At 37.1% G+C, this 16,211-nt stretch overlaps 1 protein-coding gene across 2 annotated transcripts in view; it reads right to left on the bottom strand.

Annotated features, from left to right (window-relative positions):
- Positions 1 to 16,211, bottom strand: part of DPP10 (dipeptidyl peptidase like 10) — a 775,824-nt gene that overhangs the window by 366,674 nt on the left and 392,939 nt on the right. For both annotated transcript variants that reach the window (XM_075529534.1, XM_075529533.1), the window contains exon 5: positions 2,627 to 2,701. In XM_075529534.1, the coding sequence (XP_075385649.1) occupies positions 2,627 to 2,701 (75 nt within the window). The remainder of the gene's footprint in view (positions 1 to 2,626; positions 2,702 to 16,211) is intronic.

The raw sequence follows: 16,211 nt of genomic DNA on the forward strand, positions 1-16,211 counted from the left end.
GGATTTTTTTTCAGTCTTATTTTAGGAAATGTCTTTCAGTTAATTTTCTAAATTAAACATTTTCTTTTAAGATAAGTTATTTGCATGTAGTCACAAGAAACAATACCAGGAGATCCTATGTACTTTTTACTGGGGTTCCCTTAATGATAAGAAATTGCAAAATTGAAGTACAATATAACAAGCAGGATAGTAATATTTATATAGTCAACATATAGAACATTCCAGTCCCCAAAAGTCTGTCTCATAGTACCTGATAAAATAGTGCCACCTTCACTTCCTTCCCTAAACTTCAATGGCTACTAATCTTATTTCCCCCCATAATTTTGTCATTTCAACAATGTCCTCTATGAGGGATCATGCAATATGTAGCTCATCAGGAATACTTTAATCATTTAGCATAATTCTTAGAAGATTAGCCCACGTTCATGTGTCAAAAGCGTGTGCATTGTTAGTTTCTGAGAAGTACAGCAGCAGAGGAGTGTTTAACTGCTCGCCACTGAAGGGCATCTGAGTTGTTTCCAGTTTGGGGCGATTACAAATCAAGCTGCTGTAAATATTTGCATTCAGGTTTTTTTGTAAACAGAAATTTTTGTTTCTCTGGGATGAATGCCCAGGAGTCTAATTACTGAGTCAGATGGTAGTTGTGGGTTTGTTTTTGAAGAAACTGGTAAAATATTTTTCCAGAGTGCCTGTATTAGTCTACATTCTCATCAGCAATAGATTAGTGATCAAGTTTCTCTGCCTGTTCCCCAGCATTTGTTGTCATTGATTTTTTAATTAATTATTCTTTGTTTCATGCATTATAATGTGTTTTGCATTGTGGGTTTTTCCACTATTCTAATGTACATTGCATCGTGGTTTTAATTGTATATACCTGACTAATTATCTTAACTGTATTCCAGGCACTTATTTTCTATTTTCATAGACAGTAAAGTATCTCTTTTTGCCTATTTCATGACTGGATTATTTCCTTTTCTTTTAAAGGTTTATGTTTCAGGAGTTCTTTTTGTATTCTAGATACTAGGAGACCTTAGGCGGCAATAGAAATTAAAACTGTTTTCTCCTAGTTTATAAAATGACTTTTCATTCTCATAATGTGGCATTTTCAAGGCCAATATTTATAATATTGATGAAATTCAAATAAATGCTTTTTTATCTATTCTTAATTTTTTCTTAACTCCCAATGATTTCAAAATTTATATTGAAGCCCATATTCATTTTGAATTCTTCAAAGTCGTTAGGTCGCAGCTTTTTAAAAAAACAAACATCAAAGTAAAAAGAGAAAAATAAATAAATAAATAGATAGAAAACCAACTTTACTTCAGCAACATTTGCCTGAAAGACTACATTTGATTCCTTCCATCGCTTTTGTTTCTTTGCTAAACATCACAATATCAATTGGGTGCATTCGTGTGCATGTGTTTGCGGTTCTCTGTTCTGTTCCAGTGATCTCTGTTTCTGTACTTCTGCCCAAACCACACATTCTTCATTACAATAATTAGAGAAACTTACTTTAAAAATGTCATCATCACTTTAATATAGCAGTTTTTCACTTTTAAAATCTTTAGATTAAATATTACTGTATAGACTTGTGTACAAGCTGAGTTTCCAGCACATTTTGAATGCAGTTTTTGTGGTATTTTTCTCTTAAATTTACATGTGATGTCCCAAATCTCAATGAATACCAAGGACACAGAGTAAAGATTAATAATAATAATGTGAGGAGAAAAAGCCAAGGTTTAAAATCAGAACAGTTCCTTTCACATGGCTTTTTACAGCATAAAATATTTCTTTTAAACCATCAAAATGTAAACGCTTCAAAACGCAGAGCACATGTGCATCGTGAAAGATACCGACACCATCATATCCCAGGTCTTTAGAACTGTGACGTTCACTGTCTTTCCGTGAGGTTTCTTGTCTAAAGTCCATAAATTTTTATTGTCCTGTTTAAAGCTTATAACACTTTTTTGAATGGTTTATCCTTTATAGAACAAAACTGCTGAATTGCTTTTCTGACATTTAATTTGCTCCTGAACAGTTCAGATTATATGTAAATATAAACGACTCAACCACCACACTTATCGCCTAATTGTGCTTTAGATAGAACTGACATGAAATCATAAGGCACTAATTGCAAGTAAGATGCTTTATTAGTACAGATTCACTTGTGGCATGTTTTATAACCGCGAGGATGGTGCTCAAATACCACTAAATAGCCCACTGACCACAATCTGATGAGCACTTTCCACAATCCTCACCACGAAACACACTATGGTCCTGGGAACAACTAGTGGGGACATCTCTGATGTATACATACAAGGCAAACTCATGTGCACACCACAACATGTTGCAAATTTCAACATTTGTTGAGTTAGTTAATACTAGCAACACTCTGAAAAGAAATAAACTTGGATCAGCACGAACACAAGGCAGATTGTTCAAGTCACTTGCTAGCCAGAAAGAGCATCATTGCTAGACTGTCTCATGGAATCTTGGCGATCAGTGCCACGATAAATCTACTGGATATCCCAAACCCCTCTAGAAAAATGGACCTCCAAGAAAAAGTATGAAAAGATGCCTGAATGCACCATAAAGAAAGTGTTCTCAAAGAAGATCACGCCCTTACCTGTTTTACATCATATGCCAGAAGAACATATTTTAAATCTGGTGACACTGAATGTCTTGATGCTTTGAAGGTTACCTTAAAAGAGAAAAAAGAGAGAGAGAGAGACAATTAACTTAAAAATCTTAATAATATTGAGATTAACGTGGTGGAAGATGTATAAATATAAAAGAAAATCTTGATTTGTCTGATAACATTATGAAATAAGCATTCTCTCCTATTATAAGTGAGAGACAGTCAGAACATATGGTGACTAGGGTCTCAGTCCATACACGCATGGACTCATTCCAAATGAAGACATGTGTTTGAGCATGTTCCTGCAATGGGGAGATGATTACGGACAAGTTCCTTTCTTAATACATGTATCTTGATCACATTAGGTTGCTTACCAAAAATGTCTAATGAAATCAGGGATTTCTAAGGAGAATTGTGGAGCCAGTTAATTCTGAAGCAGACACTGTCTCCAAAGGTTCTGGGACATGTGTGGGGTGATATCTAAGGGATAATCATAGGGGTATTTTAGGAAGAAAATTTAAAATGCTTTCAAGAGAGAAGGGCAAGAACATTTTCACTGAGGATTTTTTTCCCCCATCAAGACAATGAGCATGCTCATTCTTCAAGAATATCTCGGGCTATCTTATGAGAATTTCATTGAGATAACCTTGTCCTCTCCACCCTACAACACTGATCTGCCTCGTTAGACTTCTTTTTGTTTCCAACTCAAAAAATATTCACAGGAAAATGATTTGAGTTTCAGAAGGTCATCAAAACTGTGTTTTGAAATGATATAAAAAAGAAAGCATAATTCCTTAGGAAAGGTTAAAGAAATAGAAACTGTGAATAGACAAAATTGAGGCTATATAAAAAAACCAATGGTTTAACATTTCAATACTTTTAACATTTTAATACATTGTAATACAGCTTTTGGGTTCTGTAGTAATTTTCATATGCTGCATGTACATATACTTATATAGATGAATATAGAAACTTGGCACATTCATATTAGACTGTAGGAAAAATGCTAATATAGTTTTGCAAAGGTTATTTTGGTGAAGCCTTCATCTCTACTATTAAGAAAAAAAATCCACATAGCCTGTCTCAAATAAGCAAGGTGCCTTTTCATTTGGGGTAAATCTAAAAGAAAACGGCACATTGTTATTTTGTGGTGTTACAATTTAGCATCTCTGTGTGATTTTTGTTGTTGGATGATATTGTTGATGTCAGGTGCCATTGAGTTAGCTCCACCTCATAGTGGCCGTGTGTACCTCAAAATGAAACACTGCCCAGTCCTGGTCATAGCTAACTTTTGCTATTTTTAATCCAATTTTTTAAGCCATGGTGCCAATTTACCTTGTTCAGGATCTATCTCTTTTTTTGGTCCATGTCCAAGCATGATGCCCTTTGCCAGGGACTAGTCTCTCTTAATAACATGTTGAATGTATGTGGAGAAAGTCTTGCTATCCATGCCTCCAAGGTGCATTCTGGCTTTATTTTTTCCAAGGCAAATTTGTTGCTTTTTTTGGGCAGTCAATGGTACTTCACCAGTACCATAATTCAAATGCCTCCATTTTGTTTTGAACTTCCTTATTCAATACCCTACATTCCCATGCATACGAAGCCATAGAAAATACCACGGCTTGCATCAGGCACATCTTAGTCCTTAACTTCACATTCTTGTTGTCAATCCTTTAAAGTGGTCTTGTGCAGCAGCGTTACCTAATGCAGTGTGCTCTTTGATCTCTCGACTGCTGCTTCCACGAGTGTTGATTGCGGATCTAAACAAGAAGAAATCCTTGGGTACTTCCATCTTTTCTCGATTTGTGAGGATTTGCTATCCATATGGAAGAGTGTACTCCTTGATCTTCATCAGCAAGTGCTTCTTTCCAGCCCTCCTGAATTTCAGTGAGCAAGCTGTGCCAACTACCAACTGGAGGTTGATATTAAGCCTTCCTCTAATCCTGATGCTGCACTCTTCTTCATAACTGGACTCAACTTTCTCTGGATATTTGTTCAACCTTGAATATGTCTGGTGAGAGTACACAGCCCGAAAGCTTAACTCTCTCTACATTAAGCCATGCACTATTCTCATTTTTTTTGCAAAATGACCTCTTGATCCACGTACAGATTCTTCATGAGCATAAGTGTTTTCAAATGCTGATTCCTCTCAAGGCTGTCCATAATCTGTCATGATTCACAAAGTCGAATTCTTTGCATAGTCAGTTTAACACACTAAGCCTCTTTCTGGTCTTCTCTGCTGTGAACCAAGATCCATCTGTCATCAGCAATGATATCCCTTGTGGCCCAGCCTCTTCTGGATCCAGGATGAATTTCTGGTAGCCCACTGTCAATGTACTGCTGTAACCATTGTTGAAGGATCTTCAGCACAATTTAACTTGCATGTGATATCAATGATAGTGTTCTGGAATTTGCGCATTCTGTTGGGTCAGCTTTCTTTGGAATGGGCACAAACATGGATCTCTTCCAGTCAGTTGACCAAGTAGCTGTCTTCCAAACTAAAGAGTGTTCATCATCTTATTGAAACATTTTAATTGGTATCCCATCAATTGTTTTTTGGATAATATCTTCAGTGCATCTTGTACTTCTTTCTTCAGTACCATTAATTCTTGCTCATATACTACTTCTTGAAATGGAATGTTGACTAGTTATTTTTGTAATAGCGACTCTATGAAGTCTTTCTAACTTTTTTGAATGCTTCCAGCATTGTTCAATATTTTGCCCAAAGATTCTTTCAATATTTCAACCCCAGGCTTTAAATTTTCATCAGTTCTTTCAGTTTAAAATATGCTAAGCACATCCTTCCCATTTTTTTACTATAGCTCTTTACACATTTCATTATAATACTTCATTTTGTCTCCTTGTGCTGCCCTATGAAATTTTCGGTTCAGCAATTTGATTTCATCATTTCTTCCATTTACTTTAGTTGTTCTACAATTAAGAGCAATTTCAGAGTGTCTCTGAATTCTACTTTGATGAATTTTTTCTTTCCTGTCTTTTTAATGACCCTTTGCTTTCTTCATGTATACTGTTCTTGATGTCCTCCACAGCTTATCAGGTCTTCTGTCATGAGTGTTCAGTGTGCCAAATATGTTCCTGAAATGTGTTCAAAATTCAGATGGCATATACAAAATTGTATGTTGGCTTTTGTGGCCTTCTTTAATGCCACAACTGATTCAACTGGAACTCACATAAGGGCCATTGATTATCTGTTTCATAGTGGGCTGATGGCATTGTTTTAGCTGATATTAGGCCTTTTCTGTGGTCTCTTTCCACAGATATTATCCATGCGATTTCTGGGTATTCCAGTAGAAGCCATGCGAATAATATTTTTTGATTTTTTGGTAAATAAGTTGTTGATCTAGAAAAATTATATCATGTGGTCTCCAGCTTCATCTCTGTCAACAAGACTATTTTTCCAAAGATGTATTTTCAGCTTTTGTGTCCAATTTTTGCATTCCAAACCACAATTATTATCAATGTATCTTGATTGCCAGTTTGCTCAATTTCAGGTAAAAAAAATTCACTGTTATGCATCTATATCAATTCATAGTCAGTTTCCAAGATGGTAGATCTTCATGGGTGTAGGAGTGCCCTCTTTCTCCTGAGGAGTGGCAAGTGGTTTCAAACAGCTGATCTTGCACTAGAAGCCCAATATGTAACCACTAGACCAGTAGGGTTTCCTAATTTAACATTAAAGGTGTTGGTAAATTCTTCCATTTCTTATATCACTAACTTTAGAGATCAGCACAAAAATTTGAATAATAGGTATATTAAGCACATTTCCTTGTATTGTGATAGATACTATCTTATCACAGAGGGCAGTGTACGTCAAGACAAATCACATGAATTCCTTAGGCATACTGACCAATACTATTCCATTCTAGCTCACTAATACCCATGAGAGGGATAGACATGTACTCTATTTCATTTTTGACAACTTTTAATTTTACTCGAATCATAGTTTATACATCCCAAGTTTCAATTATTAGTAGATGTTTCTGGCTGTTTCTTCTTATTGTGAGTCTTGTCTATCAGCAAATGAAGGTCCCAAGGGATTCACATCATTATGGTTGACTCTAGTTTGAGAAGAAGGCTCTTCGTCAGTCATATTTTGAATGCCACCTGACCTGAGAGTTCATCTTCTGGCTCTACAATTGACAGGGTGCTGCTCTATTGGTGAGGTTTTCATATCTAGTTCCATTCGTCATGTTTTCAGTGGCTGTTTCCTCAGAAATAAGCAGCCTCTTCCTTCTTTGTCATCTGGAGGCTCTGTTGAACCTGTTCACTTAGGTTGGCCCTCGTGGTATTTGAAATAATAGTTACATAGATAACATCAGTATCACAGCAACACACAAGCTACCACAGTGCAACAAAATGGCAGATGAGTTGAAATGGGGGAGGTTCAAGCTTCTAGGGGAGCTCCCTGCTACCTGGCAGATGTCAGCACTTCCATATATGAATTTTCCACTGGAAAATATCAAGCTTAAAAGTCCTCCCCAGAGTCAGATGGACTATGGCTGAACCTACGAGGTGATTTCTGACTTACTGGTTCCCTTCTCTAGTCTCATGCTAGGAGACCTGGTGGCAGTGGGTAATGAGTTGGGTTGTTAGCCACAGGATTAGCAGTCAGAACATACCAGCCATGTCAGGGGATAAAGATGAGGATTTCTGCTCCTATCAAGATTTATGACCTTGAAGACCCAAAAGAACAGTCCCACCCTGTCTTATAAGGTCACAAAGTTATAATCAACCCAATGGTAGTAAGGGTTTTGTTGGAGTTAAATCTGAGGCTGCTTATCTGTGAAATGGTATAATAATGGTTTCTAACTTGGAATTGAACAGACAGCTGACTCCAGGTATTTTTCCTTCCTAATAACATGGACAAATGAAATTTTGCCAATGCTGTTTATAAAGAGCAGTCTTGTTATAATTCTTCCAAGATAGATGTGTTTATTAAAAGAATTTTAATAGTATACTTAAAATTCTTCACCAGTACCATAATTTGAAAGCAATAAATTATTGAACACTTATTTTTAAAAGAAAGTTTTCCCATTAAAGACAGAAAGTCAGTTTCTTTTTAAAAGAAAGGCCCAGGGAGAAACATATTATAACACAAATGCAGAACTGATGTAAAAAAAATACAGTGCATCTCACTGAATCTAAACGTACAGTTTAATCATTCAATAGTCTCATGGTGAAAAAAAAAGGAATAGACAAATACATTGGATGTGAGTAGGATAATTTTACTAATACAATATATTTATTTGATTTTTATCTAATGACAAGGTAAGCAAATGGAGAGAGTACGTCAAAAACCTGAAAATGTTAACCCAATTAATTTGGTAAAGAAAATTAATTTGCATGAATTTAAATAAACTAAGTCATCTGCGTGACATTTTCTGAAAACAAAATTAGTACTTCTGAATAGTAGTTTCCAAAAGTTTGCTTGCACCCCACACCATGCAAAACATTACTTGTTCACTATAAAACAGTATGGATAAGATAAACAACTCAGATTAATCCAGTCTTTGACAGAGTATGTTCATCACTGAGATAAGTTACAAGAGAAGGCAGATCCAAAAGAAAAAATTGCATTGGCTTTACAGGATCATCAACCCATCCATCCATCCCGCCATCCCACTGCCATCGAGTCAATGCTGTGTCAACCTTGTAGAACAGGGTAGCACTTCCCCTGTGAGTTCTGAGACAGTTACTCTTTTGTTCACCTACACTTATCATGTACAAGCTTTGAACAATTTACTTTAGAAGAGATCACTGGCAATATCTTATTTTAAGAATTGTCTGAAGCATAATTTCAACAATAATGAAAATAATTGCAATAAAAGCAAAAACAAATAACATGAACAACATAAATAGATACAAGTAGTCATGTATATATATTCTGCAAGTCACTAACTGGCTTATATAAGTTATATCATAGTAATTCATTTCATAACAGGTGACATACGTACCATTTGTTTTCCTACCTACCCTCCCTGTGTAGTGAAGCTTGGTAAAAATTGGCTTGGGGGAATTTGCAATGACTTCAAGGTTGGACATAAGGTCATTTCTTCCTTCATAAGAGTCATGTCTTCCAAGTCATCAGGAGCTTTATTGTTACTGTTAAAGTGTTTCAGAAGCAGAGCTTTCGCTATTCCTGTCTCCCATGATTTAAAAAGCAAATGCAACAGTTCTTAAACCCTTCTCAGTGCCACAAGGCAGCATATAAGAAGTTAAATGTATTGTTGCCAGGGATCCAGCTCATATGTGCATAAGTTGATCCCAAACAAAACGTGTTTAGACATGTCTCTTTGATAAATGGGTTGCTGCCAACAAATTTGTCCAGCAATGTGCCTTCCTTAGTTTAATTAAAGTGACTTCAAAATGGTCCACTCAAAACTAACTTACTTAAATTCACGGCAGAGGATTCAGTTCAGAAGGTTATGGCAACTGTTTGGGGCTTGTTTCTCTGTTAATTTCAAAGCAGTATTCGGGATAGATTTTCTTGAAGGACAAAAGGTGGCCATGTGGACATTTTAGGAAAATATTTAAGAAAATGTGAGAAAATTTTCCTGCACATGTGAGAAAAATACCAGGAAAGGCCTAACGCAGGGCTCTTGCTTGCCATTACAACAATGCATCTGCTCAACTCACCAGGGAACAAGGATTATCCGAGGAGAATTTTGTGGGAAATATTTATCTCAGTCACCCTACAATCCATAATTTGCCCCATCAGATGTTCCCCAATCTCAAAGAACAATTGAAAGCAACAAAATTTGACACCAAGGATGCCAAAATTACTGTCCTGACATGTTCTAAATCAAAGAAAACCATTTTTGAGGAAGGATGAAAACAAAAAGCAAAAGTTACTGTCATTGAGCGGATATCAACTCATAGCAACCCTCTATCACAGGACAGAACTGCCCCTATGAGCTTTAGAAACTAGAACTCTTCATGGGAGTGGGAAGTCCCACCTTTCTCCTACAGAGCAGCTGGTAGTTTGGAATTGCAAACCTTGCAGTTAGCAGCCTATCTCCTAGCCACTACTCCAACAGGGCTCCTGAGGATGGATAAACTGCCACCAGACGAGTATAGATAAGTCAAGAACAGCAGCTTCATATTTCAGTAGTTTTGTTTAATAATGGTTTCTATGATTTGTAGCAATAACTTTAGACTCACACTTATAGAACAAGAGAATCCAGTAGAGGCGCCTTTCATAAGCACTTCGTTATCTCACTAGCAGGAATTCTTTTTTTAGAGAACTTCCCGATTTGAAGCCTGCATCATTTAAAGAAAATCTCACATCCCCCGTACCTATCTGCCCTCCTATGACATTCCACTCACAAATTAACTGCACTTGTTCACAGGTGCGTCTATGTCTCTGGTAACAACATTGAGTATCTTTTACAGTTCCCACAATTATCCAGTCTGGCACTTTATTCATTATCACTATGCTGCCTGAGCTTTTGCAGCCCACAAACTGGGAAACTTGCCAAATACCTTTTCTGGGGCCTGGGCTGCTGAACTTCTTGTGCTTGGAGAAAGTTCCTCCTAGGTCACTGGTGCAGCAAAGAGACTTACTGGTGGTACACGTATAAGAAACACAGACTGGCAGCTTAGTAAAGGGATGTTATAAATCCCAGGAAAGTCCTTCTTAGTATAAACTGCCGCATAGAAGGGATTTATTCTTCCTGGCCGCCACAGGAGACCTCTTGGTCTAACTCAAACCTAAAAAAATGCATTAATTGAGTTCTGATTGAGGCTCAGCATACTCGGGCTTCAAATTAGTGTGCAAGGAAATTTATTATGGCCAACATGCTATAATATCACCTACATATTTTATCAGACAATTACTGTTGAAACAAAAGAATGCAGGAAAGTGCCCTATTTCTTTCCATTAAACAGTATATTCTGACAGCCAGCATGGAACAAAGATGATTAAAATGTATGAACCCTGTCATCTAGGCAATCTCTAGTAAAGTTGGGCAGAGTAAGATGAAATGAGGAAAAATATGCAGATAAATAGTTAACTAAACTAATTAAACAAGAAAGATAAGATTTGGTCAAGTTGAGAAAAAAAATGACCAAGGGATTTATCTAATTATATATCATATATAAGATATATATAATCAGATTATATTATATATTATATTTATCTAATTATAAATAATTTAATGATATATTACATATATAATGAGATGTGTATATATAATCAGAAGTGTGTATATAATCAGATATGTGTAATATATATATATTATGTGGTACATCTAACAATTAATCATTGCTTCAGTATTGCTCTTCTGAGTTTCCAGAATTCTAATTTACACAATGCTAACATTGACCACAGCAGTGTCCTATTTATAGGCTCCATTGCAACTAAATGCTTTTGAAAGAAATATTTTAATGAGAGGTAGAAATAACATGGCCATGGTGCTCCGAGATGTGAGATTTTGAAGTTCATGGAAACAAAAATCATGAAACACATGTCTAAATGTCCAAAGTGCCAGAGAATATAAATTATTTATTCATACAACTTAAGACAGTGGAAGGATTGAGCAAGATGATGAGAATAAGAGAGGGGGTTAAAATTACAGATGTAGGTAATAAGGACTTGTTTGCTTTAAGACTGAGACATGACAATAAGATTAGGAACTACATTTAAGATTAGCATTGTGGATGACTACATGTCTGTTACTTTATCTTCCTGTGGTAGCATGCATGTTGCTGTGAGGCTGGAAGCTATGTCATTGGTATTTCAAATGAAGTTTCCTACAAATTGAAGCCCAAGACAAGATGACTTCACAGGGAAATTCTATCAGGGAAGAGTTGTCACCAATTCTACAGAGACAACTCCAGAATATAGAAAGGGACAGAAAACTCACAAATTCATTCTATTAAGTCAGCATAATCCTGATTCCAATATGAAGCAAACACCCCACAAAAGAATAAAACAAAACAAAAAGACTAATAACCCTCGTGAACATAGATGCAAAAAATTCTTGGCAAAGAAGCTAATACATATAAAAATAATTGAGAGTCATACCAGGTGTGCAAAGATGTTTCAATATTCAAAATACAATTGATGTAATCCACCACATAAATAAAGCAACACATAAGAACCATGCAACCATATCAATAGGTGCAGGAGAAGCATTTAACAATACCCAACACACATTCCTTACAAAAACACTCAATTAACTATGAATAGAATGGGAAACTCCTCAACATGTACAAAAGACAACAGCCAATATGACACTCAATGGGGGAAAACTGATAACTTTGCCCTTGAAAATGGGAACCAGCCAAGGGTGCCTTTTACCATACCATTTAGTCAACATTATGCTGGAAGCTTTAGTCAGGATCATTTTGCAACAAAATGAAATCAAGGGAATACAACTGGGCAAAGAAGAAATGAGGCGCTTGCTATTTACAAACAACAGGATTTTATAGAGACAGAACTGAAAGGGCTCAACAAAAGACTGTTGGAAACAATTGATGTATTATATAAATTAGATTTTACAAGATTAATTTTACAAGATTAACGAGAAATCAACCAGATTCCTATATGTGAGCAAAGAGAGCTCTTAAAGTGATACCATATCAAATGTGAAATACTTAGGAATAAACCTAACCACAGAAACAAACGACCTGTACAGAGACAACTACAGAACGTTATTACAAGAAATGAAATGAGACCTACACAAATGAAAGAATATCCTGACAATGCCAATACTACCTTTAAAGCGATCTACAAATACAACACAATTCTCATCCAAATCTTAACTTCATTTTCCAGAGAAATGGGAAAATTACCTACCAATTTTATATGGAAAGGAGAACGTCTCAGGATAAGTAAAGAACTGAAAAAACAAAAACCAAACAAACAAACACAGTAGGAAATCTTGGACTATGCCACCTCAACACTTTTACAGAGTCACGGTAGTCAAAGCAACCTGGTAGAATTATAGACACGGCGACCAATGGAAGAGGATAGAAAGTGCATAAATAAAAGCATCCACCTAAACAAAATGGATTGCCCTAAAGAAAAATTTTTAAATAGTAAATAAGAAAGGGATGCCCTCTTCAGCCAATGGTGTTTGAAAAATTGATTTGGGTCTGCTGCAGAATGAAATGGGACTCATACCTCACCCATGCACAAAAGGGAACTCAAGATGGATTAGAGTCTAAATGAAAACCACGCAGCTATCGGGATCATCAGTGATTAAAGTGGGACAATTACGGGTCCTTTTCAAGGTGCACACAGACTACCAAGTGCAATAAAGGAAGCACAAACCTTGAGAGACAAGATAGATGACTGGAACCTATTAAAAACAAAATGAACTATTTTTGCGCATCAAAAGATTTCCTCAAGAGTAGAATGAACTAGGGACAAGCAGATGGATTCTGAGTTCCCACATAATTCTAACCCTAATTCAAGAATAGTTGATCCTTATAACGTGGCCCTACTCAATATTCACCTTCCTGAAGAAATCACTGAAATTAAGGGTGCTACAGCTCGTGTAGCGAAGGAAGCAGATGATGCCAGGCTAGCAACTGTAACAGTGCAGGGACTCTTTATTTAAATAATCAGCCATCTAAGTTAGGCCTGGACTAAGTCCACACAGAAGAAGCACACCAGCATGTGTGATACAAAAATGACAATAACAAAATACAAATATTTTGAAGGGAAAACTAACAGAGGTTCTGTTGTGAACACCCAATGTGTGGCTATAGAAACCCCAAATCCATTGTGGGAACCCAAAATCCATGTGCCCCTTGCCTGGTATGATTAGTCCTATGACAGATCCCCTCTAGTCACAGGTGAGGAACAATCTGGAGAGGGATAACAATCATGGTCTGATAACAAGGAGAATATAATTAATGGTACTGTGGAAGTTGTTGAATTGGTGAATTTTATTGTGTATATTTATGCCAAAATTGAAAAAAATAACTGTGAATACCAATGAGCAATAGGGGAAAATGTTCTAAAATTGATTGTGGTAAAGATTGTACAACCCTTCTTCATTTGGTTGAACTATTGCATTGTATGAGATATGGATGAAGCAACAATTAAACTGTTTTTTTTTAAAGAGCAAAATGCGGGTTCAATGACACAATGGACAAGGGGTTAACTTCTGAAATCTGTAGAATTCTGAAATACCTCAATAAGAAAAAAACCTAAATCAATTAAAAGATAAGCAAAGGACATAATTTTTTATAAACATATGAAGAAATACTAGCCATCTGGGAGATGAAAATCAAAACAACTATGATATCACCTTACACCAACAAAGATAGCCCAACTCAAAAAAACCAAAACAGAGAACATCAAATGCTGAAGGGGATGTGGAGAGAGTGAAACTCTTACAAACGGCTGACATGCCTGTCAATAAGTACAACCATTGTGGAAAGTGATATAAGCAACCAAAACCCAACCCAGTGCTGAGTTGATTCTGACCCATGACAACCCTATCGGACAAAGTAGAAGTGCTTCCATGGTTTTCGGAGATGGCAACTCTGGAAAGAAGCAGAAACCCTGTCTCTGCAGTGGATCTACAGGTGGCTGTGAATTGTGGATTTTCAGGTAGCAACCCATGTCACCCCCATCCCCCAGGGCTGTTCAGAAGGTGATACGGCGATAACTAAAACAGCTGGCAATGGAAATACCATACAACCTAGCAATGCCTTTGCTGGAAATATCTTCTAAAGAAATAAGAGCCAGAGATATGCTATCCCATGTCTATTGCTGCATACTTCACCATAACGGACCTTGGAAATAGCCTAAATGCCCATCAGTAGAAAAAAAGGATGAAAAACTCCGGTACATACACACAGTGAAATTCTATGTACCTCTAACAGTGGCAAAAGCTGAAACACCTAGTAGCATGGAGGGCCGTGGAAGCCATTACTCTGAGTGCAGTTACCTCAAAATAATATATGAGTCTACTACTATAAAGATAAATTCCAAGGTGAAGACAAGCTTCAGGTCATGTAACCTTTTAAACTTGTCTCCAAAGCAATAAGGTAGAGAACCTGCCTAGTGTCCATGGTCCATATTTCACACATTATATATGTGCATATGTGCATCTAGAAAACCACTCCGACAGAAAAGACATCACCTTAGCTGGGGTCAGTTTGTCAAGACTTGGGGAGAGGGAGAAGACCATTCAGTTGCTGCCATGCAATACTGTGATAAGGTCACCCCAAATCAACAGACACTCCTATATGAATAATAAGTGAACCTTACTGAAAATCCAAGTCACTATGGGGGGAGGATGGCATCTAAGTCTCAGAAAAGGTGATCACATCTCTGTTGGTGGGTAAACAAGGAGGCCAACCTTCCAGCAAGAATGGGTGCTTAACGATAATTCCATAAAACTCAAGGGGCCCCCCAACTACCATGATCCGAATTCTACCTTGCAGGACTGGATAGGGCAGAGGTTGTACACTGATGCATATGGGAGCTGGAGGCACAGGGAATCCAGGGTGGACAATACCTTCAGGACCAGGGGTGTGAGAGGCGATGGTGGGAGAGTGAAGGGTGAGTGGGTTGGAAAGGGGGAACTGATTACAAGGATCCACATGTGACCTCCTCCCTGGGAGATGGACGGCAGAGAAGGGGGGGGAAGGGAGACTCTCCGGATAGGGAAAGATATGACAAAATAACAATCTGTGGATTATCAAGGGCTCATGAGGGAGGGAGGAGTGGGAAGGGAGGGGGGAAAAAAGAGGACCTGGTGTGGAGGGCTTAAGTGGAGAGCAAATGCTTTGAGAGTGATTGTGGCAAAGAATGTACACAGTTGATGTATGTATATGTGTGGATCGTGATAAGAGTTGTATGAGCCCCAAATAAAATGTAAAAAAAGAAAAGAAAAAAAAAGAAAATGATTAGGGCAAAGAATGTACAGATATGCTTTATACAATTGATGTATGTATATGTATGGATTGTGATAAGAGCTGTATGAGCCCCTAATAAAACATTAAAAAAAAACTCAAGGAGAAAATATGCCTGGTACTATGTTCTTAATTGGACACTTTTGACCTAAGTTCTATCCAGGCTTGTCGATTCTGGTCCAGCGCTACTGGGGTTTTAGACTGCTCTTTTGAGGCACACAGCATCCTTCACAGGCCATCGCAGTAGGAAGCGATGTGAAAACCTCAATAAGCGATCAGGACTTTACTTTAGCCTTACCTAGAAGGCTGGGCTTAAGGCTGAAACTTCCTAGTGTGAGAAAAAGGAAATGACTTCCATCTCCAAGTTATAGAACTGGTGGACTTTGGCTCAGATCTCTTGATTTGAAGGTGTTCAATGAATGTGACCCAGGACTAACATATATTTATTATTTTAATGCCCTCCTTGCTTTATTATGACATGTATTAATCTGGTATGTATAGTTCTGCATTTCTGAAATGCAGAGTTTAATCTGTTCATAGCCAGCCTATACTTGTGTACCTCCTTTTCTCAACAGTGTTTTAAATTCTATACCATTGGCTATATAATGAACACTCTCAATAGCAATATCTTATGCCCCAAATGATAATGTTTTCTCTAAAGTGAACCAGAGACATA

Source organism: Tenrec ecaudatus, chromosome 13 (genome assembly GCF_050624435.1).
Source record: "Tenrec ecaudatus isolate mTenEca1 chromosome 13, mTenEca1.hap1, whole genome shotgun sequence".
Lineage (NCBI taxonomy): Eukaryota > Metazoa > Chordata > Mammalia > Afrosoricida > Tenrecidae > Tenrec > Tenrec ecaudatus.